The sequence below is a fragment of the Cnephaeus nilssonii genome, assembly GCF_951640355.1.
Source record: "Cnephaeus nilssonii genome assembly, chromosome: 1".
Taxonomy (NCBI): domain Eukaryota; kingdom Metazoa; phylum Chordata; class Mammalia; order Chiroptera; family Vespertilionidae; genus Cnephaeus; species Cnephaeus nilssonii.
Window position 1 is genome coordinate 70636772 of NC_137072.1, and position 24443 is coordinate 70661214.

Below are 24443 nucleotides of genomic sequence, written 5' to 3' on the forward strand. Positions count from 1 at the left end.
AAAGATGTGAACTTTAGCCCAGAGACATGCAGGTCATAAAAATAGGAAGGAAATCAGTGGTGATATTTCCTAGTTTTCTCTACACATTTACTCTATTTTACCCACAGACGATCCCGCTAACCATTAAAATTGGCGTGGCTCAGTGGTTATAGAGTCGGCCTGTACACCGAAGGGTCACGGGCTCGATTATGGTCAGGGAGGTCAAGGGCATGCATCTGGGTTGCAGGTTCGATCCCAGACTCGTGTCGTGGCCTGCGGGAAGCCTGTCACATGGATATTTCTCTCTCTCCTCTCTCCCTTCCCCCCTTCTTTCCACTCTCTCTGAAAAATCAACAGGAAAAAATATCCTCGGTGAGGATTTAAAAAAAAAAAAAAAGTCTGATCCTTACTAAGTCAGGTGATTTTCCCAAGACAAGTTTTCTGTCTCCCAGATACTGGAGACGCAGAGTTGGTAAGGACCCTTCAGGCTAAAGACTATGAAGGTGAGTTGGGATTCTGACAGCCTGGCTCCTAAGGCAAAGGCTCACCAGTGGTGTGACCTTGGGCAAATTACCTAACCACTGCAAGCCTCAAATTCCTCACAAGAAAAGCGGGGGTGTATTTGGGCTTTTAAAATATATATATATATTTTATTGATTTTTTACAGAGAGGAAGGGAGAGGGACAGAGAGCTAGAAACATCCATGAGAGAGAAACATCGACCAGCTGCCTCCTGCACAACCCCTACCCGGGATGTGCCCGCAACCACGGTACATGCCCTTGACCGGAATCGAACCTGGGACCTTTCAGTCCGCAGGCCGATGCTCTATCCACTGAGCCAAACCGGTTTCGGCTGGGCTTAATTTGATGGTTAAATGAGAAAGAGTAGGCAAAAACACTTGGCACATAAATATTGGCAACTTTTAAGCTTTTTTTTTTTTTTTAAGTTAAAGGAGGGGGCTCTGTTGGACAGGAAAGGCTCTCCTTCCCCTTATACAATCCAGATAAACCTTTTTAGAATTTAAATATGAGCAAAAGCGGCGGAGGGGGAGGGCCTGATCCCTTTCCACCAATGAGGGGTCTCCTGCTGCCCCTCCGCCACTGAAAATCACTTCCTTGCTCCTCTCGCGGGCTGACCCAGTGAGTGAGACGGGTGGGGAGTGGGGTGAGCAGCCTCGGGCCGCACAATCAGCGCCCCCGCGGGCGGGAGAGCGCCGCGGGACTCGGGGCTGCGGCCGCGGCGGGAGCGCCCGACTGAGCTGTTCCGGGTCCCGGGTGACCCAGCGGGCCGGGCCCCTCGCGGGCTCCGCCTCCAGCCCTCCCGGCTCCGCTCGGCCCTCCTCCTCCGCCTCCTCCTTCAGCGCTTCCCGGGCGCCCGCCGTGACAGCAGCGATCGGGCTGTGGCCGTCCGAGCCCGAGCCATGCACCCTGCGCGCCCGGGTCCGCGCCCGGCGCTGGCGCTGCTGCTCCTTTGGGCCGGGGCCGGGGTGCCCGCCGCCGCCGCGCCCCCCGCGCCGCCGCTCTTCAACGTGAGCCTGGACGCGGCGCCCGAGCTGCGCTGGCTGCCGGTGCTGCAGCACTTCGACCTGGACTTCGTGCGCGCCGCGATGGCGCACATCCTCGGGTGAGCGCGGCGCCGGGCCGGGGCTGCGGGGACGGGCTGCCGGGTCCGGGTGCGGGAAAGCCCGCAGGCGCGTGTCCGAACCGAGACTCAGCCCCCTCCCCTCCCTCGGCTACCGCCTTGCCGTCCCCCCGTCCCCCGCACCCCGGCCTCCGGAACGTGAAGGGGTGGGCGAGGACCAGAACTGGTATTTGCTGCTGCTCTGGGCGGCGTCGAGGTTGGGGATGATCCGGCGCGGCTGGTTCGGCTTTCAGGTTCGGTGTCACCAGCGGCACGCCCGTCCTCGAGACGTTCCAGGTCGGGGTGGTGCTGGAGACGCCGCCCCGGCCACCCGGCTACCGAGCCCGGGGACGCAGCCCACGCCCTCCTGGCGGGCCCTCCAAGCCCGCCCCTTTGGGGTCCACGCTCGCTCGTCCTCTCTCCAGTGGAAGTTTCCCTTTTCTCTCCGGGAGGCTGCGGATCGGATGATGCGTAACCCGAACTGTCCGCTCTCTGGGGAGGGGAGGCAACAGCATCACTCCTACGAATGGGAGCCTTAGGTCCCCCCCTCCCCCCACCCACCACACAAACTCGCACCCCTGCACCCTCTGAGCTCAATCAACCTCGTGGCTTTTCTTTTCTAGGGATAAGGTCCCCAAGTGGGTGCACGCAGTGCTGCGAACGGCGGTGGGGGAGCTGGAAGGCTCCCTGCCGCAGCCCTACGCCGATGAGATCCGCGGCATGTGCGAGGTCCTGGGCTTCAGCCTGGCCGACTGCGTCCTCATCAACATGGCCTACGAGGCCACCGCGTGAGTGCCCCGGCTTGCCAGCGGCTCTGGCCACGCGAGTGGGGGGAGACCTGTTTCCAGGGTGATAAAAACGGGGTGGTGCACGGGCTGCCCAGAACCCCCCAGCGCTGCGTCTTTGCTTCTCTGGGTAAATCTGAGCAGCAGGTCATGCCTGGGGTTCCCGAAGGTAAAGCGGCTTCTCTGACCTCAACACTGACCTTTCCCTCCACCTGATGCCCCCTTTCTCCCACCTCCTGTCTAGGTAGCATCCCACTTCTGAAACTCCGCTCAGCGTGTGCTTTCCAAGAAGTTTTAGGGACTAACCCCACTCTCACCCGGACCCTCTAGTTAACCCAGCGACCCTCGGGCCGCCCTAGCACTGATTGGTCCCTGCAGTCCTTCCTCCCCCATGTCTGGCATCGCTAGTGATCCGATTCCTCTCCCAGTCTGTTCCCTCCTGGGCTGGGGCCACAGGCCAGCCAATATTTGGGGTGCTGAGTGGGTATGATAAAATGCGGGGCACAGACCTGGAAGCAATGTGGAGTGCCTGGTTGATCCCAGGCAAAGTGCAGGGAAGCCTAAAGTCTCCGTGGGCTCAGTAACGGGTCCTGGAATTAAGAGGTTTCTGCCTTCAGGACTAAATTGTTTTGCTACCAGACCAGCCTCGTCTAGTAGCATCTTGCAGATACTTAAGACACATTGCGGACCAGTAGTTTTATTGCTAGCTTTACCCCGTGGCCAGGTAATTTTCTATTGAACGAGTACAAAAATCGTTTTACATAAATGTTAAAGGCACACTTTAACATGAAATACCCATTGCATTTTGAAGTTGTTTATTACATGTCCTTACAAGCTAATATCTTTTTAAAATATGATACTTTGTAAAACACTGTGCAATATGAAGCGAGAATTCTCGTGATTCGGCCGCAATGTGATAATGGCTTCTGGCTACCAAAAGATGATGAAACAAGTTATTGGGATAATGAAACTTTACTGCCCGCCCCCCTCCTCCCCTGGCATCTTTCAAGAAGACCTAGGCAGAGCAGGTTAACATGCATTGTGACTGCGTTTCTCCTCAGGAAAATGTTTTAAGACACAAACTTGTTCACATGCTTTTCAATTGGACTAAGTTAATTTTGCCATTCCTTATCTCCTGTCCCCATTGTTTCCCTGTTCTGGCATGTGGCTTTCTCACTGAGAAAAAAAAAATCAATTTTCACATTCACTTTCACCTTCTTTCATTGGAGTCACTGATTGAAGCAAAAGTTCCAGGAAGAATATTCTAACTTTGGGAGGTGATGTTAAGGTGTAGATTGAATTGCCTAACAACACAAAACACAGGCAGACTCCACTAACCTTAACAAAGGAAATGTTTTATTCTCATTTCTGATGTAAGTTTAAGGCTTTTCAAATCAGGATAAGACTAGCTACCCCATACTGAGCCCGCTGGGTGCCAGGCACTGAAGATGGCATCCCCTGCTGTGATGCCTTTCCCAAAGCAGACCCTCGCCCCCCAACCCCCGTGCGTATGGGCTCCCTCCTTTGGGCATGACATGGAAGTAGTGTTGTCTTGCTAATTTTGAAAAATCAAACTTTGCTTTAGCCACTTGCAATGTTTTATCAGTCCCCTCCTTGACATGAACTCTTTAAAGTTAAGATCGGAAACCTTGGGAAAACCCAAAACCTTACCAAGCTTCCTTCTTTAAACAAACATAAAAATTAAGTAACAGCCCTGGCTGGTTTGGCTCAATGGATAGAGTGTCGGCCTGCGGACTGAAGGGTCCCAGGTTCGATTCCGGCCAAGGGCACATGCCTCGGTTGTGGGCTCGATCCCCAGTAGGGGACGTGCAGGAGGCAGCCAATCAATGATTCTCTCTCATCATTGATGTTTCTATCTCTCTCTCCCTCTCCCTTCCTCTCTAAAATCAATAAAATATATTTTTAAAAAATTAAGTAACATTTCTTTTCTCCTGACGATAAAAGTAATATGTAATCATTCTAGAAAATAAATGCAGAGAAGTGAAAAGAAATTAATGATATCCTATTACTCAGAAATGACCATCAGTTCTTCAAGGTGTTTCCTCTCAGTTTTGTGTGGATAAACATATCTTCTTCCCCATTCCCCAGAATTGGACATGCTGTACGTAAATATGTTTTCCACATAACATTTCATATCCTCAAAGAATTTACATACCTTACCACACCTCTTCCTTCTTCCTCAATCTACTTCTCTCTGGCTCCTTCTCTATTAGCTCTGTGCAAAGAGTTCTAAAGGGGACAGGAAAAGTGCAAGCCCCTAAAGAGTTGACCATTTTTCCAAGGAGATGAAATGAAACATTTGTGGAACAGAACGGTGTAGTGCCAATCTACTTGCTCTGAGAAGTTCATGGAATAGGGAGGTGACCTTGAGCAAGCTTTGAACAATGCGTTAAATAGGCTACACACTGCCATGCAGAGGAATATGCAAAGTTCCGTTCCAGCGGAGCCCACAATGGGTCAATTTCAGATTTAGATTTAGGATGAATTCTCTTCCCATATGTTTTCAATGCTGTGTGTGCTGAGGGCAAAGATCTAGTAACACGGAACGCTGATGCGCTGTGTCCAGCGTGTTTTCACCTTGAATTGTGAATCCATAGTTTTGTACAAGGATTCTATAGCATATGTGTCCATTGTAATGAATAATAATTGTGTTTTACTTTAAGGATTTATCTTAAAAATGAAAACCTCATTTTCCTTTTTCTTATTTTTCTCATTCATTCTTTTTGAACTTTCCCCCTTTTCTCAGATTCTGCACCAGTATTGTGGCTCAAGACTCCAGAGGCCACATTTACCATGGCCGGAATCTCGATTATCCATTTGGGGATTTCTTACGCAAAATGACTATGGATGTACAATTCTTAAAGAACGGGCAGGTATAGTCCATACAGCATAAGATTCAGAAATCCGAGACTTGATGACCCAAGTTAGCAATCATGGCCTGCTACTTAAATGTGTTATCAGTTTAAGATGTAAAAAACATCAAACTCCTGGACAAACAAAACCAGAAGAGAGGTTTACATCTATTACGCTTATAGAAAGAAGAGTCATCTGTTATTATTAGCATAAATAGGTCAATCCATATTCCTTGGGGAAATCTCTATGAGGGTATGGTCTGTCGTCCATTTATGACGCCACGCCAGCTCTTTCCTCTGCTTTCCCATGTTCGGGGGGAGGAGGAGCTGTGTAGTGTAATGGCTAGAAACACCCAGCTTTGAGGTCTGACAGTCCTGACGTTGAATCCTGCTTTTGTCACTTATTTCCTTTATGAACCTGGGAAATCACTTAAACCCATTTTGTAGGCCATAGCTCAGAGAGGTTGATAATTACTTTATGGTGATAGTTATTTTCATCATAGTAAGGTCTAGTAACACTGAAAAGAAAACTACTGCTGAGCTGTATTCTGTGGTGTTACTTATTTAAAAGTATAGTCTAATAGGTACTATTGTCACATTTCTGTGTAAACTTTTAGGGAGATGGCATTCATCAATATTCATTGATTATACATAGCAGGCTATTATTATGAAACAGAACAGAGCATGCCAAAGCCAGATTTTGGCTTTGGGGGACATTGTTTAAGGACAAGGACTATATTTTGTTTGTTCTTTGCATTTAGAGATTGAGTCACAAATATGAAAAACTCATTTACTCACTTACTCATTTGGTCATCTGCTTTTACAAACAAAATCTCTTATTAAAAGTTCGAACAGCACAGGGTTTCCCACATAGTGCCACTTCTGGGATGGAGCTTCTTAACCTTTGTGCGGGAACCCCTTGGTGAAGCCTGCTGATCCCTTCTTAGAATTATGTTTATAATACATAAACTAAGAGGCAGGGGATTGAAAAGAAAACCATTAAGTTGAAATACAGCCATTTCATTATTTTATTATTTTTTTAAAAATTTTATTTTTTATTGATCTCAGAGAGGAAGGAAGAGGGAAAGAAAGATAGAAACATCAGTGATGAGAGAGAATCATAGATAGGCTGCCTCCTGCACACCCCCTCCTAGGGTTCCAGCCTGCAAACTGGGCCCTGGAATTAAACCATGACCTCCTGGTTCATAGGTCAATACTCAACCACTGAGCCACACAAACTGGGCACTTTTAATGTATTCTTAACACATTAAATAGTAAAATTTGGCAGTGGCTTTAATAACTACCATAATTTTCAGGGTAGTGATAAGTGTGAATGATATTTCAAGATATGTGTGCATAGCATAGCAAGATAGGTATGATTCCATTATGTATGTGAAAATACCTGTAATTTCTGCTGGTGACAGAATCACAGGCACTGCTATGATGACATGGTTTATTGCATGTATTCATTACCAAAGAAATTAAATTTCAGTTAGAAGTTAGTGAAAATAAAGATGTACTTTTGTTTTTTTTCCCATCCAAGGTCATAGGTCCACTGAATTCTATCCAAGGTTAAATCTTTTACAAGGCTATTTCAGAGTTTTTATTCTATTATGTTGGAACCTTAGAAGAAGAAAAAAATCCATGAAATTGTGGGGCAAAATAAGGTGATTTCAAAGTATATTTGGTTGGAATGGTAAAATGGTACCTTATCTCTTGATTTCAGGTTGCATACACAGGAACCACTTTTATTGGCTATGTAGGATTGTGGACTGGCCAGAGTCCTTACAAGTTTACAGTTTCTGGCGACGAACGAGGTAATAAAAATGAACGTCCAAGCACTTTTAGCCACATCCTTGTTCATTTTTATCCAAGTACTTCACCCACTCACCCAACAGAACATGTAGAATAACTATTACACTCGAGGGCAGGGACTTGCATTCTGGTGAGGTTAGACGGGCAGTGGGCACATCAGCAAGGAAGACGACTGCAGGTAGCTAAAAGTGCAAGGAAGTAAAGCAGGGTGATGTGATGGAGAATGAAGGAGGGGCAGGACGGTCACTATAGCTAGAGGGTCAGGGAGGGCCTGACTCACGGGATTCTGCCAGGCTCCTGCCAGGCTCCATGCACCCTGATGGAGTCAGTAGTGTGGTTACAGAAGGGAGTAAGGACGGTGGGGGGTGGGAGGGGCGAGGGGTGGAGAGGAGGGCTGAGGCCATGGTGCGGGTCATGAGGAGGAGTTTGGAATTTAAGCGCAATGGAAGCCCTTAAGGATTTTAGGCCAGGGAGTGAACAGATATTATTTACATTTTAGCTATCACTTTGGCAGCTCTGAAGAGACTGAATTGTGTTGGATAAGTGGAAGCAGAGACTGTTAGGAAGCTATTGTGGTGATCTGGAGGCTGTATGATGGCCTTCCACAGGCAACATCTGTAAAGCACTTTACAGTTTACTGTGCACTTTCTCATAAGTTTTCTCCTTAGAGCCTTACAACAGTCCTTCTACATAGGCAGGGCTGATATTATTAACCCATTCACTATGCAGAGGAGGAAACTGAGGCTCAGAAGAAATGAGAGCTAGCAGGTGGGAGAGGTAGTTCTCAAGTTGATTTCACAGGTCCAGGCACAAAGCTCTGTTTGTTATACAGCTGCTGCCATTCCCCAAATCTCAGGGACATCATTCAGTTCCACAATATGTGGGAAACCCAGAGATAACCTCTGGTCTCTGTCCTCAGAACTTACAGCTGAGTGAAGGAGACATACACAGGAGTCTCTTCAAGTTCAGTGTTCGTCATTGATGAACCCCATTGACTTCCTGTTATTGTTTCTTCTGATTAGGTTTATTCTTTTTTTAAATAATCCCCACCCAAGGATATGTTGAGAGAGAGAAACAGAGAGACAGAGAGAGAAATAGAGAGAGAGAGAGAAACATCGATCAGTTGCCTCCCACACGAGCACTGACCAGGGATCAAACACGCAACCTGGGTATGTGCCCTGACTGGGAATTGAACCCTCAACCTTTTGGTGTATGGGATGATGCTCCAACCAACTGAGCCACACTGGCGAGGGCTATCGTAGTCAGTTCTTTATCCTAATGTATTTCTTCAACATTTTCTCAAATGTCAGCTATGTGTGAGCCTGTTTCTCAAATGGTACTCCAACCACAGCATGACATTTATTCAGATTTTACACAGAATGTCTGTAAACACATGCATATTTATTAAAAAGTGGGCTTTGTTTCCATCATTTTGCAACTCAGATTGTTTAACAAACTGATTAGTAGAACCTAAGGTCTGAGCAGTTTACAGATAATGCAGTTACTCTATAACATACACATTTAATTAAATCCTGACAAACTGCGTTTTAAAACCTTATTTGAATGAAAACTATCTTTTAATCTGCTAAGATTGAGTTGAAATGCCTGAACAATAAGGTAACACCTCTTGGTTAATGGAGATAAGATATTCAGTTACGCTTCTGGGCATTATGGAGAGTGCCAGCAGTGCCTCTAACCACCGTGGGAACGGGTAAGGATAGGAGGACTAACTAATGGCATAGAGATGAGGAGCCTTAACTAACCCCCTGGTGGTTAAGATCTCAGACTCCAGAGCCAGCTGCCTTGGTTTATATCTTAGTGCTGTCACTTGCTAGCTGGGTGACCAGGACCAAGGTGCTTAACCTGTCTGTCTGGACTTCAGTGTCCTCATCTGGAAAGCAGGGATGATCATCACTGTGTGAGGATGAAATGAGTTCCTGAACGTGAAGGGCGCAGAGCAGTGCCTGGCACACAGTCAGGGCCGGAGGAGCCTTTGTTGGTATTGCCACATCCCCAAGCCTGACCTCTGAAACCCAGATTGGAGTACCCATCCCCATCTCAGCATCTCCACCTTGACGTCTACCAAGTATCTCAAACTTCAGGGGCTTAAGCAGATCTCTTGACTTTTTCTTTCCTTCTTTTCTCGCCCTCACTCTGCCTCCACCCAAATCTGTTCCTCTCTTGGTTTTGTGTGTCTTAGGAAATGGCACTGCTAATCAACTGATGTACCAGGAGATTCTTTGATCCCTAACTCCCCGAGTCTAGCCAGCTCTACCACCAAAACGAGACTGTCGTTGTCCATTCTGTCTACCGTCAGTGCTAGGCTACCTGCATCACACCAGTACTGCTGCCGTCCCTGTTCACCCGGTCTCTGCTTCTCATCCTTCTATAGTTCCTTTTTAACCAGCAGCTGGCACGATCAGGTTGTTCCTCTGTTTAAAACCTACAGTGATGTCCCATTTCACTTATAACAAATCCAAAGTCCTGACTCTGACCTTAGAACTCTACACGGTCAGGTCCTGTACCTCATTTCACACCTGTCTCCCTCTCCCTCACTCCACCTGCACCTCTCCAGCATGCTTTCTTTTCCTGACATCTGCCAAGCTTGTTCCTGTCTTAGGCCCCTCAGCCCATCTTAACGCAAATGTCTGCAACTCAGAGAGGCTGTCCTTATGCTCTTCTTGAAAGGAATCTTCCCTTGTCACTCATGATTATATTATCCTGTCTCATTTTCTTTATTACAGTTATCCAGGTCTTGTTTATGTAATGGTATGGCCAGCTGAGCACCAGGTGTCAGGAGGCTTTGCTAGAAATAAACGGCAAAAATTTATTCAAGGGTTTTAGGGTTTGCATACCATAGACACAACTAGGCAATACCCAGGGTGTTCTGAAGAAGAAAGAAAAGCGAAGAGTTTTTATAGTAAAAAGTACATTCTTCAGAAGGATGAGTCCTGCATTCTTAGCCTCTGGCTATCATAGCAGATGGCGATCTTCCAGATGTCAGGGGTCTGGATAATGGATGCCAGGCTGTTCGGACATGTGAATATTCTTTCCTAAGATCGTCACAGGGTTATCTGTAGGATACAGCTACAGCTATCTATCTACCTCCCCAGGCATTAATACACTACTGAAAAGTTCAAAAGTTCAAGTTCCCTGGCTAATTAAAGCAGGAATAGAATTGTTTCCTTATGCCTCAGCCTACTTGATTTTAGTAATTGCTCAGCTTGACTATTGTGACTCCGTTTTAGTTCTTCACTCTTTCCTCAGTATACTAGTTTCTTCTGTTCACTGTTCAATTCCAAGGGTCTGGACCAAGTCAGGATGTGCCAGTGTTTCGTGAAAAGGCCGTATGAGCAGGGTGGCCCCCAAATGTCCAAGGAGCTGAGAGGCCAGAGAAAGAAGCGGACAAGTCCAGCTTGTCAGTGTAAAGAGTTTTAACGGGGAACTTACAGAAACACAGTCCTGGGCAGCAACAGTAAAACAGTGGATTACCCCATAGACCACCTGTTTTATCCCCCTAAGGAAAGGACCTGTATTTCCAAGAGGCATATGGGGGTGAACAGGGAAAAGTATTCTTTGAAAATAAATCCCCTGTAGAAAATTTTCAAGATGTTAAAAAGTAATTTTGGGAAATGATTGTAAATTTGTTTTGTTTTTTAAAGAGAGCCCCCTTCAAACTTAAAGTCAGGGAAGATATACTCTTTACAGTCTTCCTAATACTTACTGAGCCACTTCTGATCGTTCTATAACATTATTTTGCCTGAGGTAATTCATAGAGTGATTTCCTTTAAGATAATTATCATTGCTTCCTGGCACCGGAAATTCTGTGTATAGATGTGATACACACACACACACACACGTTTACACAGAACACAGAATCTTTGGTGCCTGAAAACAATGCTTTTAGCTTCATCTTTGAAAACTTGATGCTAATAAAATCACTCTTCATCTACCAACCTTCCCTCCACCCCCTAAACAACCTGCTTGTACTATGGGAAGGAAACAAGACTTAAGGAATTTTAAAAAGTGGCAGCAAGCCCTAACCGGTTTGGCTCAGTGGATAGAGCATCGGCCTGTGGACTGAAGGGTCCCAGGTTCGATTCCGGTCAAGGGCATGTACCTTGGTTGGGGGCACATTCCCAGTAGGGGGTGTGCAGGAGGCAGCTGATCGATGTTTCTAACTCTCTCTCCCTCTCCCTTCCTCTCTGTAAAAAATCAATAAAATATATATATATATTTTAAAATCAATAAAATATATATATATATTTTATACACTTACTGTTCCTTTACCTCGGCAGATAAAGGCTGGTGGTGGGAGAATGCGATTGCTGCCTTTTTACAGAGACACTCTCCGATCAGCTGGCTAATCCGCACTGTGAGTATATTGACTGTGGAGCCCACCTCACCCTGACTTCATCTTCTGTGATGCTCTGTGTCATTTAACAATGTTGTTTTTAACATAAGAAGCTCCTGCAAGAATAAGCATTTAAAGGTTTGCAAAGTGCATATCAACCTGTTGATAATAAGTTAAAGTGGTAAGGACATATTTTAATCAGTAGTATAATACTGCAATGGGAGAAAGTGTCCAGCGTGACTTGCACTCAGCTTTGATTGGTACAGAGGTACCTGGGTGTTTTAAAGGGAGAGTGGGTAATGGAGGAGGTGAGGGGGAACACAGGAGAGTCAGAGAGTTAACAAATTACAAAAAACCGAAAAGAGGGGTTGTTCGTGTAAAACCCGAGTTTGTTAACTGTTAGGCTCCTTCCCTCCAGCAGACTGGGAGACAAGGGCCCTACCTTCAGGTGCTGGCTGAAACAGACAGTAAATTATTTTGTCAATGTTCAGGGAGGTCATTGGCTGGTCTAATAATCAAATTGACATGAGACAGATTAGCAGGAGAAAAAAAAATTTAATAACGTCTATACCTCCAAGAAAACTCTCTTACCAAAATGGTGGAAGCCATCACCTTAAATACATTCACTGAAGACAAAAGGAGATGTTGAGGGTAGGGAGTGAGTTATGGGAAATAACCAGGAAAAAGTATAGCAAGAGTATGATTTTTGTTTGTTTGTTTTTATTGACTTCAGAGAAAGGAAGATAGAGGGAGAGAGGGGTAGAAACATCAGTGATGAGAGAAAATCATCACTGATGATTTTCTGTACACACCCTACTGGGGATCAAGCTCACAACCCAGGCATGTGCCCTGACCGGGAATTGAACTATGACCTCCTGGTTCATAGATCAATGCTCAACCCCTGAACCACATCAGCTGGGCAAGAGTAAGATTTTTAACAGATTAGTAGCTACAAAATAGTTATGGGGATATAAAGTACAGCATAGCAATATAGTCAATAATCCTATATAATAAAAAGCTATAATATGCAAATCGACTGAACGACCGGTCGCTATGATGCTCACTGACCACCAGGGGGCAGACACGTAATGCAGGAGCTGCCCCCTGGTGGTCAGTGCACTCCCACAGGGGGAGCACTGCTCAGCCAGAAGCCCTGAGCCAGGCTCACAGCTGTTGAGTGCAGCGGCGGTGGCGGGAGCCTCTCCCGCCACCGTAGCAGCACTAAGGATGTCTAACTGCCGGCTTAGGCCCGCTTCCTAAGCTGTCAGTTGGACATCCCCCGAGGGCTCCCAGACTACAAGAGGGTGCAGGCTGGGCTGAGGGACCCCCCTCAAGTGCATGAATTTCATGCACCGGGCCTCTAGTATTGTAATAACTATGTATATTGCCAGGTGGGTACTGGAAATATCAGGGAACACTTTGTAAAGTATATTATTGTCTAACCAGTATGCTATATGCCTGAAACCAATCCTATATAATAAAAGGGTAATATGCAAATAGACCAAATGGCAGAACAACCGGACAACCAATCAAAGTGTAATATGCTAATGATATGCTAAGGCCGCTCAACTGCTTGCTATGATGTGCATTGACCACCAGGGGGCAGATGCTCTGACCAGTAGCTGCTGGGGTCTGGCCAATTGGGACTGAGCGAGATGGGCTGGACATGCCCTGGAGCCCTCCCACGGTGGGGTCTCTCAGCCTGGCCTGCACCCTCTTGCAATCCGGATCCCTTGGGAGATGTCAGAGAGCTGGTTTCAGCCTGATCCTGCAGGCCACTCCCCTTGGGAGGGCGCCAGACGCAGGGCTCATGGCTGGCGAGCACTGCTGCGACACCCTGAGCCTCTCCCAATCAGGACTGATTGGGCATGAGCCCACAGCAGGCACAATGGGGCCGAGATAAGTGGGAGTGGCAGGTAGGAGCTGCAGGCGGTGTTGGACTGTGGGTTTCAGCCCGATCCCTGCAGGCCACCCAGAGGGACACCACCCATGCATAAATTCATGCACCAGGCCTCTAGTATAAAATAATATTGAATGTAAACTATAATTGAAAAACTTTTTTTGAAAAGTAAGATTTCTATGCAGATTTGAGTCTAAGCCTTCTCCATTGATAATAGTTCCTAGAGATTCAGATACCCTCATCCTGGTACAGTTAGGGAGACACCCTCACAAATGGAGATTTCTCTGATGAATGGAAATGTCTTTTATAAAGGGTAACTTCTACCTGGTTTTCAGAGCTTCTGCCATGTCTGCTGTTTCTTAAAGATAACCAGCTTAAAATAATCCTTATGCCACAGAGACATATTTGGGGAGGCAAATTCGGCTCCCCTAGAACAGCCTTGAGTTTTCTCAGGCAGTCACTATAAGGGGGGGGGGGGGGGGGGGGTGTAGCGTCATTGTAGGGATGTGGCCTTGAGCTGTTGGAAACGGTTAGTGTTTGTTCCAGTCTTTGTAGGCCGAAGTTAAGGCCTGATCAAGAGGAGGGCTCAGAGGAGGCTGGCCGGAGTTTGGTCAAGGAGAGAATCTTGGTCTTAGGCTCTACTTTTCCAAAATAGCTGACTGAAATAAGAGATAATATTACGCTTTTCTACAGATATAGACGGGCCTCCCCTTTAGAAATCCCAGTGGCAAATATTCGAATTAGCAAAACAAATACATTAGAAGGTAGCTCTACACAAAACAAAAGGAGCATCTGCATTACAGGACCTACCAGACAGCAGGGTTCCAGGCGGCATGTAAGTTGTCCTTCGACCACAGAAGGCTAGTGTGGCTCAGTGGTAGAGCATCAGCCCGTGCACCAAAGGGTCCAGGGTTTGGTTCTTGGTCAAGGGCATGGACCTGGGTTGCAGGTTCATCCAGACCCAGTTGGGGGTGCATGTGGGAGGCAACCAATTGATGTGTCTCTCTCACATCCATGTTTCTCTCTCCCCCTTCCCTCCCTTCCACTCTTTCTAAAAAATCAATGGGAAAAATATCCTCTGGTAAGGATTAAAAAACATTTTTAATGTAATTTACATAAAGTGAAATGCATAGATATTAAGAGTTTAGTTCAATGTGTTTTGACAGTTGGACACACTCATATAGCCACGCCTGTAACCACAAACAAAATAAGACACAGAACATTTTTAAGTTCCTGGAAATTTCCCTAGAGTCCTTTCTAATCAGTTCCCAGCCTCCTCTGACACCCAGACTCCCCCCAGGAAACCACTGTTTGACTTCTATCACTACAGAGAACTTTTGCCTGTTCTAGAATTCATATAAATGAAATCATAGTATATGGACTCTGTTTCTTTCACTCAGCATAATGTTTTTCAGATTTATCCATGTTATTTGTGTTACCAGCTCATCCCTTTTATTATTGAAGAATATTCAATTCTATGAATATACCACAGTTTATCCATTTTCTTGTTTATAGGCATTGATTGGGTTGTTTCCAGTTTGGGGCTATTATGAATAACCTGCCATAGAAATTCTTGTACAAGTCTTTTTGTAAACGTCTGTATCCATTTCAGTTGGGTCAGTGCTTAAGGATGGAATTGGTGGGTCATAAGGTAGATGCATAATTAATTGAGGTATATAAATAAGTGCCATACAATTAATCTATTTAAAGCATGCAACTCACTGTTTTTTTATATACTCGCAGAGTTGTACAACTGTCACTACAATCAATTTTAGAACATGTTCATTCCCCTTAAAAGAAACCCTGTACTCATTCGCAGTCACTGTCTATTTCCTCCATTTCCTGAGATAAACATAAGGTACATGTCCTCACCCACAATTTACCTCTGAGTGAAACAAGTCAGCACTGCCTCCACTATTCCTTATTGATGTTCTTTTGCTTTTTTCTCATGCAATTCTGTTAGAGGAATGCATGCTTTAATAGTAGTTGGGGGATGGTTTAGGCAACAAATAAAAAAAATGAAAATGTTTCATCACTCCTGTTGCCTCACTTTATAATTTTGCTGAGTTCAGAACACATTAACTCAAGTCTGAATACCTCCCCCCTAACAGCAATATGTATAAGGCAGGGAAACGTCCACATGTCCCTGCCGTGGGATGGTGGGTTATGGTGCCTTTGCAGACACGGATATTTTGAGTTGTTCTTTGGTTTGACCCTATCCTCACCCTGCCCTTGACTGCCTCAGCGGTGTTCAGGGTGGGTGAGCAGAATATGCACTGCTTTCGCACAGTGGGAGAAGGTTGATTGTGAAGGTGCGGGTGGCACGGGCAGGCCGTCCACTGCAGGACATTCCTGTGCGATCAGCTTGAGGAGGGTCATACTTGGAAGCTGAAGATCAGGAAAGTGATTCCCTAGCAGTCCATGCCACAGAGAATGGGAAGTCTTCATGAAGTCCCAGGGGTCACTGAGCACCAGCTCAGCTCACTACTCTCATGTAGCAGCTCTGAGCCTTTGCCAAACCCTTCCATGGAGCTAAAACTCTCTTCCCCATCCCCACTCCCAGCCCCGCAGCTACCACTCTCACCAGTATAACTTCTTTGTCTCTTTGGCTCAGCTCACGTGATACCTTCCTGAGATGCCTCCTCGATGCTCTGGGAAGGATGGGTACTTGCTCTGACTTCCATAGCGTCTTTTCCTTGTTGACACTCATTACATTGCATCACCATTTTCTGTTGATTTTCCTTAGAAGTTTGGGGAGAACAAGGCTGGGTCGGTCATATTCACTGCTGTCTCCATACCAGCATGGTGTCTAGCACATAGTAGGTACTCAAGAAATACCTGTGGAGCCCAGCCAGTGTGGTGCAGTGTTTGGGCATTGACCCATGAACCAAGAGGTTACCCGTTCGATTCCTGGTCAGGTTACGTGCCCGGGGTACAGGTTCAATCCCCAGTGTGAGGCGTGCAGGAGGCAGCCAATAGATGATTTATCACTGATGTTTCTATCCCTTTCTCCCTCTCACTTCCTCTCTGAAATCAATTCAAGTATATTTTAAAATACCTGTTGAAAGAGAAAATGAATGAAGAAACATGGGGAGTGGTCTGCCTAGAAAAAACGCAGCCCATGTTTTCTGAGCTGGGCCTAGAACTTGTCAGCCGTTCTTCCCTTTTTTGAGAAAAATCCTGCTGCAGTTGGCTCCCTGCTGAGGTTTCTTCCATTTCATGAGTCCTGATGACAAGAGGATGAAGTCAGAGCAGTTCAAGGTTGTGATCATGGGTTCATATATCAGGAGGATGTGCTTTGGACCCCTTGGCCATCGATTGGTATGACTGATGATGCTAATGCAGGTTTGTCTCTGTTCAGACCCTGAGCGAATCAGAAAGCTTTGAAGCAGCTGTTGACAAACTGGCCAAGACTCCGCTTATTGCTGATGTGTACTACATTGTTGGTGGCATGTCCCCCCGGGAAGGAGTGGTCATCACGAGGAACAGAAGTGGCCCGGCAGACATTTGGCCTCTAGATCCTTTAAATGGAGCGTAAGTAGAATTAAAGGCTCTGATCATTTTGCATTAATAACCTATATTTAATTGATGAAACTGAGGTACTTTTCATTTTTATATATTTCTTCTTTACTTAATGTCTCCAATGACCTTGATAAGATAAGATGATGTGCTGTGTTGTAGGTGGTTCCGAGTGGAGACAAATTATGACCACTGGAAGCCAGCGCCCGAGAGGGATGACCGAAGGTGGGCCTCTCTCTGCTTCCCAGTATATTCTTGTGGTCAGGAGAACGTACCCCTCCTTTTACAGGAACGGAAGAGAACTACAGGTGCCATCCCCTCCCAGAAAATATACCTGGGCCCCCTTGCCAGTGCCAGGTGGCGGTGAGATAGAGTGTCATGGGGAACACGGGGGGAGAGCCTTTTAGCAGTCGGTCGGGTATTGGGAGAGTAAGGTTGGCTCTGGCTGGTGGTGGGGGAAAAAGATTATTTCAGTTCTCTTGAGTCTCTGTTCAGCCATCTGTAAAAGGAAAAGGTAGAGCAAGATTCGTGGTTTCTATGTAAGACTTTTTTTTTTTGGAAGGAAAATATTTTTCATACTGAGGTAAATAAATAACTAAACCAGTTGGGGGTGTTTATGGTCCCTGCTAATTTTGCAACTTCTGTGGTTATAAGTCCGTGCGTCCCCAAAGAGCAGATATTCCCCCTTGTCTTTCCTGCCTCTCGGGGTTTGGTGGCAGCTGTTCAGTCTGCAGCCACACGTTTCCCCAGCCCAGCTTCCCTGAGCCCGGCTGTTGGATTCATTCCACCGAGGGGGTCTGGGACTAGGGAGAAACATGCTTGGGGGACAAATCTGTTTTGAGGAAAGGGAGATCAGGAGGCTGGGCCTCCCATTGAGTCTCCCAAAATGAGAACTGGTGGGATTCAGGGTTTCCTGAAGTGCCAAGTGACCTTTGACCATTGTCCTTACAGAACACCTGCCATCAAAGCCCTTAATGCCACCGGCCAGGCAAACCTCAGCCTGGAGGCCCTCTTCCAGGTAACTCTATTGGGATGCCCAGTTTCCGCTCAGGATGTTTGGTGTCTTTGTTAATAGCGATTTAAGAACATTTTCTCCTCTGAAGTCAAGCAAATGTGGTAGAAGCAAATGCTAGAATAAAAGTTTTACCTGGTTGAAAACTTTTTTTTAAAAGTCAGATGACATTTTCTGAATTTGCTTCTGTGGGTTCAAGTATCCGTCTTCACCTACATTTTTCTGCATGTTAGAAACAGGTACAGGTGTAATATATATGGTCATTGTTTCAGAGGAGAAAGGATGCCGGAGTCTGTAACTGTCACTCTGAGACAGGCGGAAGTGTTAAGGGTTTTTTTTGTGTTTGTTTTTTAAAAAAATATATTTTATTGATTTTTTACAGAGAGGAAGGGAGAGAGATAGAAACATCAATGAGAGAGAAACATCGATCAGCTGCCTCCTGCACACCCCCTACTGGGGACGTGCCCGCCACCAAGGTACATGCCCTTGACCGGAATCAAACCTGGGACCCTTGAGTCCGAAGGCCGACACTCTATCCACTGAGCCAAACCGGTTTCGGCTGTTAAGGGGTTTTATTCTTCCTACTTGTATTTCTTCTCCACTCTGATAGTTTTTATAATATGATTTCCTCCTGTGCAGGTCTTGTCGGTGTTTCCGGTGTATAACAAGTAAGTGGCATCTGTTCACCTCTGTCCTCACGTCCCCCCGGAAGGTGGACTCACGTGCTCTTAGGCTCAGCAGGGACCCGAGGGCTCCTGTGGAGCAGGCGTTCTAGGTTCTGTGGAAACCGCAGTGAACAAAGCAAAGTCTGCTCTCATGGGACTGGCATTCTGGCCCAGGAGAGGTGGATAAACAAGTATGTCATAAGTCAGGTGATAAGTCCACCGAGAAAAACAAAGGTTAAGAAAAACAGAGTCGTTTCCATCCTACATCTGTGTGGTAGCCGGGGCCTGCCTTCACTGGTTGGGAGCCCCCTCATTTCACTGTTAGATCTGAACGTGAGACAGCTTTGGCCTCCCTTTGTCTTCCGGGGAGGTCCTGCTCCCCTGTGCTCATTCCGCAGGTAACTCAGTATCTAAGTTCCCATGCCCTTGACAGTCCACAGCCTGGGGTTTCACCCACATAGTTTTCTGACGTGAACCGCTGGGCTGTCACCACCCCTGCCACAGGAAGCTCTTGGTTAAATTTGAGAGGCAGCCACCTCCAACTTGTAGGAGGACCTGAACTTCACCATCGCAGCGCAGCAAGGCTGGACGGCTCAGCCTGCCGGTGATTGTCCCCCGCCGGGTGTTACCCACGCCTGCGGCCAGCTCCTGAGGCGCGCTGACACCTTCTTCTGCTTCTGTGGTAGGACTTAACTGACTAAAACAAAGAGGAAGCAGCTGCAAGTCCATACAGAGGTTTAGCTTCTGCTCAATAAATTCCAGAGCCCAGCATTGCCTACTGACTCATCATTCTCACTTCCGCTTTCTCCAAGACAGGGATATCAAAATAGTATTCTTCAAGAAATAGCTAATGCAGATAAAACCTGTAAAGTGGTTTTTAGTTTCAAATACCCAATGGATTTTTTTTTTCTTTGAAACAATCGTCTTTTACACAAGCACACCATAGGAGTTTTCCTGATGGCCTCTAGAGTAACTCATATATGGTACTTTGAGGTTTGCTATGTGTAATGGCATTTTCAAAACTGGTGTTACTCTTTTTACTTTGTACAGTAGTAGGAATATATATCTCAAAATACCTGTTTGAAGTTATTTTTTAAATGGCCTGATGAAAAGATGAATGCTAAACAGTTTATTCCAGAAACAATATTCTAACAACCAAATACAGAAAAACCAAATCACCTAGTCAGTCAGTATTTTACCACTCTACCCAACTGAGCTACTTGGGTAACAAGTGGTACCCAGTGGTATGCTAGTAAACAAGCTATTTAGTGGGGAGCAAAAAACAAACAAAAGACCCCCCTGATTTGTAGTATTTATTAGCTCCCATGGTATAAGTGCTCCTACCTGGCCTATGTAAGCATACAATTGATTCATAAATGTCCTGCGTATTTAACAGCTGGCTCTCACCAGCCTGTAGGAACCGACTCCAAATGCAACACTGGCTGCACCCCTGCTGGAAGGGCACAATTTTGCCCTTTTAATATTCATTCAAAAGATAGGGGTTAAAAGCCTGTTTTTGTGTTCTTACAGTTTTGAAATAATTATATAAATTATGAATATATATTTCTAAATTAGTATTATAATAAACTACTTATGTTTACTTTAATGAAGCATTTCCATGCTGTGAGTAACCCTTATAATTTTAAATAGCTGCATAGCAGTAGAATGTAGTATAATTGAGTTAAGCATTTTCCAGTTGTTAGTTTTTCCTCTATTAAAGCTCTGAAACACGTTTGTGCAATTCTCTCTCCACCCTCCCCCATCGCCCCCCACTTTTGAATATTTGCCTTGCCTGGATTTTCAGATGTGGGGTTACTAAGTTAAAGGCTGTGAATGTTGAAATGACTCTGAAATGTTTTGTCAAAATAGAATGTTAGAAATTATAAACAGTTTACGGAGTAGCATTTTCCTCTATTGTATAATTGAAAGCCCAGGAGGAACTGCACTTAAAGAATAATCACCACCAAACTTTAGAAAATAAATAATTTTTTTTAAAAAAAAGGATAATCATCACTGAGCCAGAATTAATACAGATCCCTGCCTCTCGGGCCCTTTACTGGAAGAGGTTAATAGAAATAAGTCTGAACAGAAGTTAGCTCTATGCTGCCCCCTTGTGCTGTGCTATAAAATTACACTCACCTGCTGTAGAACATGCTCTGTTGTGGCTAAAAGCAGAGAAAATATAAATTTTAATTTAATTTTATTGTTTAAAGTATTACAAATAACAGTACCGTACTTTCCGGTGTATAAGACGACTGGGCGTATAAGATTTTCCTGGGTTAAAAAGTCGTTTTATACGCCGGAAAATACGGTATATTGGACTATATTGATGGGATTAGATATAATGGATTAGATATATTGGACTACCATATTTTCCGGCGTATAAAATGACTTTTTAACCCAGGAAAATCTTATACGCCCAGTCGTCTTATACGCTGGAAAATACGGTACATATGTCTCCTTTTTTCCCCCATTGACCTGCCCCCGGCCTCCCCTACCCCCCCACCCCGGCACATGCCCTCACCCCGTGATGGAGAATAGAATTATCACTAAGGTAAATAAGCAGCCAAGGTCCTTATTCAGGAAACATGCCCTTAGTGCTTTCTTTCGGTGGGTGTCTGATCCAGCTGTAGGGCCCAGGGCCACTAACTCTGCCTATTCCTGAGCAACCCAGCTCCAGGTGCTTTGAACATGCATCCCAGCTAGTGTCCAGCCCAAGTGGTAGGTGAAGGGGGTGAAGGGAAGAGGCCCTTGTGTGTGCACTGTGTGTGCACCTGGGCTCGTGTTCAGATCTCCTGCCATACAGAATGATGCAGAATGTTGAGTAAATGACATCATACTTTCATCTTTGTATTTGAGCAAGTGGGCCTCCCATCTCGATTCCTGAGCTCTGGCCATCCTCAGCCCTGTCTTGATATAAGAATTCCCCTGGACCAGGTGCATTGGCCCACCCAGTCTGGCTCCAAGTACTCAGGAATTCTTAGCTCATTTCTGTGTGTGTGGGGGGGTGGTCTCCTGATGGTGGTGTGCAGCCATTGTGGGCATCCTGTGGCCAAGGGATGTTTGCTGGGGGTCATGCATGAAGCCTAGATGCAAAGGCTGAGGTGTCCACATACATGTCTCCCCACTCCCCAGTGGGGTAGGGCAGAGCAAGGGGTGAGGGTCAAGGCTGGACCTTCCTCAGTGCCCAGCATGCAACTCTGGAGAGTCTGAGAATTTTAAAATTTGAACGTGGCCTTTCACAGTGTCATCAAAATAGGAGGAACGACCACCTTGAGTTATAAATTTTAAATATTCTGACATATGTGGGCCTCTGTTGGTATTCTTGTCCTAGGTCCCAAGTGTTAGGGAAGGGCTTAGTATTTTTTCTCTTCATTGGAATACTAGGGAAAATGATGCATACATTATAAACATTTCTTTCATTATTTTCAGCTTCACAGTTTATACTACAGTAATGAGCGCTGCCAACCCAGACAAGTACATGACGAGGGTCAGAAACCCGGGTTAAAAGGAAGTAAGCAGAAGAGTGAACTCACCTGCTATGAAAGGTTTGTTAAAGTTTATTTGGGGGGGAAGAGGTGTGTGTGTGCTGGTATTTCTCACAGAAGATGGTAACATATTTAACATTTATACATATATGATATTATTGGACAGGCATCTGGCATGTGATTATCATTTGTGTCAGATGAATATCACTATTAGGTATTTATTTTGAATTGTTTTTGTGAGAGTGAATTTCCTGGTGCCTGGTACCCTTTGCTTCCTTATTAAAACCTATGCTCAGGGCAAAGTGTTATCTCTTCATTTATATGGAGAGGAAAATAGCTGGTAGGACTTACGTGTCCCCAGAGTAATAGTGAGGTAGGCCCATCACCTTTGCAGTATAAGACAGGCACTGAGGTCACAGGATGCTTACAGAATTCATTTTAGGCATCAGTGAGCTCATGGATGAGAGGAAGGACCTGAGGAAGGAGTGGGAACCCTTTTTGCTGTCCCTGAGACCTTCTGGGCAGCCACCTACTGATAGAACACCTTTCCCTACTGCAAGGATCTTCTGGAGTTTGTGAACCTGGCCTTGGTTTTGGTCATTCACTGTTAAAAGTCAGATAGAAACAGACTCATAGATAGAAAGCAGGCAGACCGCTGGGGAGAGGGGGGAGGTGGTTAATGTAGGAGGCAGGCTGAGGGATTGAGCAAAAAGAAAACTCATGGACGTGGACAACAGTGTGGTAATTGCACAGGGGATGGGGAGGGTGGAGGTGGAAGAGGGCATAGAGGGATAAATGGTGATGGGAAAAGTTAAATTTTTAAAAAAAGTCAGATTTTGAATTAAGTGCATTTATTTCTCTTTTTTTTTCTTTCTTTGCAGGTGATTCTTTAAAAATGAAATTCTTGAAGAGCTGCACTTTAAAAAATAAAACAAAGTGAAAGGACTGTACTATTTTACTAGAGGCCCGGTGCACAGATTCGTGCACCAATGGGGTCCCTCGGCCTGGCCTGTGCCCTCTTACAATCCAGGACCCCTCAGGGGATGTCGGACTGCCAGTTTCGACCCGATCCCCCACAGGCCAGGCCAAGAGACCCCACAACAGGCCTCTAGTATGCATATAAGATCTTTGGTTAGTCTCTTCCTGCCATCTCTCCTCCCTGCTTCCCTCTGAAATTCATCAGTCTGTTCCATGTTTCCATGCCTGTGCTTTGAGCATCTGCTCCCTAGTGGTCAGTGTGCGTCATAGCTACCAGTTGGACAGTGAGACGGCCGCTTAGGCTTTTATATACATAGATGAGCAATACAGGCTCCTGCCTCATTAAACTCTTCTGTGTGAAGTGGGGTGCGGGGAGGGAGGGCAGGAGGATCACTTTGGAGCTTGTTTTGGTAAAATGGGTAGCAGGCTCCTTGCATTCCCTTCCCGTCACTGTTTGCCTTGCTCCTCCACAAGCTTCCTCTATCCTGCCTTGAATGACTAACTCAAAGATAATTGGTCTCAGAGGTCAAACCGTATCCCAGCTTCTCACTATAACATAGCTATGTTGTCATACCTCAGCGTACAAAGAAATAAGTTCTTTGTTCATTATGAAGTGTTTGTGGAAGAGTCTGAGGAAGAAAAATTCTTCTCAAAGGAAATGGAGCGTTCTCGTTTGAATAGAGCCTGTTTGGTTTGTTAGTCTAACCTTTGATTACGTATTTCCATGTGATGGGATTCTCATTTTGTATAATGTTTCTAACCTGATGTACCTCCTTTTTCTAAATAGCCACTTTCTTACTGCTTTTTGAAAGCAATGTACAGCCAAATAATTTCTGATGGTCACTTATCGTTAGTTAATAAAATGCTGGAAAAGATGTTGGCGAGGAAAATAAAAATTTCCCAGATGTTCAGTGCTGTGTTCTTCCTCCCTTCTGAGCAGCTGTCCTGAGGAAGCAGCTCTTGTAGATGTTAAGGGTCAGGATTCAAAGAAGCGCACAGCCGCTTTGTAGAATTGGATTTTTTCCACATGCATACGAAAGAAACGTCTTTGGGATGAAGTCAGAAAGGCTAAAAGCCTGAGCTGAGGAGTCGATGGTGTTCTTGTTCCGGCACCAGCCGAAGGAAGGGAAGTGGCATGTCTGGAGGGAAACGCTGGCCAGGCACCAGTCACCCGCCCCATCACGCTGCACGTCTCTCTAGTGGCCCGGAATATACATGTTTCTTCTTGGACACTGTTGGATCAACACCGTTAAGTTTCCATCATCCAATGCCCCTTTTAAAATCAAATATCAAGAGTAGTTTACTCTTGCCGGACACATCACACTGGGATTGAGACCAGAAATTTCTACTTATGGGTCACATTTCATTCTTCTCTTGAATATACGTATACTATGAGTTTTGGGTGGAAATTTGGGGACTACTCTAAGTTTAACCAGGGGAAATGAAGCCCTCGAG

The 24443-nt window shown here is 45.6% G+C and overlaps 1 protein-coding gene across 1 annotated transcript; it reads left to right on the forward strand.

Annotated features, from left to right (window-relative positions):
• The first annotated feature begins 1117 nt into the window (after positions 1-1117).
• Positions 1118-23906, forward strand: NAAA (N-acylethanolamine acid amidase). The gene is made up of 11 exons (XM_079771082.1): positions 1118-1602; positions 2223-2387; positions 5152-5278; positions 6984-7074; positions 11371-11447; positions 16688-16860; positions 17008-17070; positions 17797-17863; positions 18497-18525; positions 21955-22070; positions 22892-23906. Exons 1-10 carry the CDS (start codon positions 1400-1402, stop codon positions 22028-22030), a joined length of 1071 nt encoding a protein of 356 aa, XP_079627208.1. The 5' UTR covers positions 1118-1399; the 3' UTR covers positions 22031-22070; positions 22892-23906.
• Positions 23907-24443: the final 537 nt, after the last annotated feature.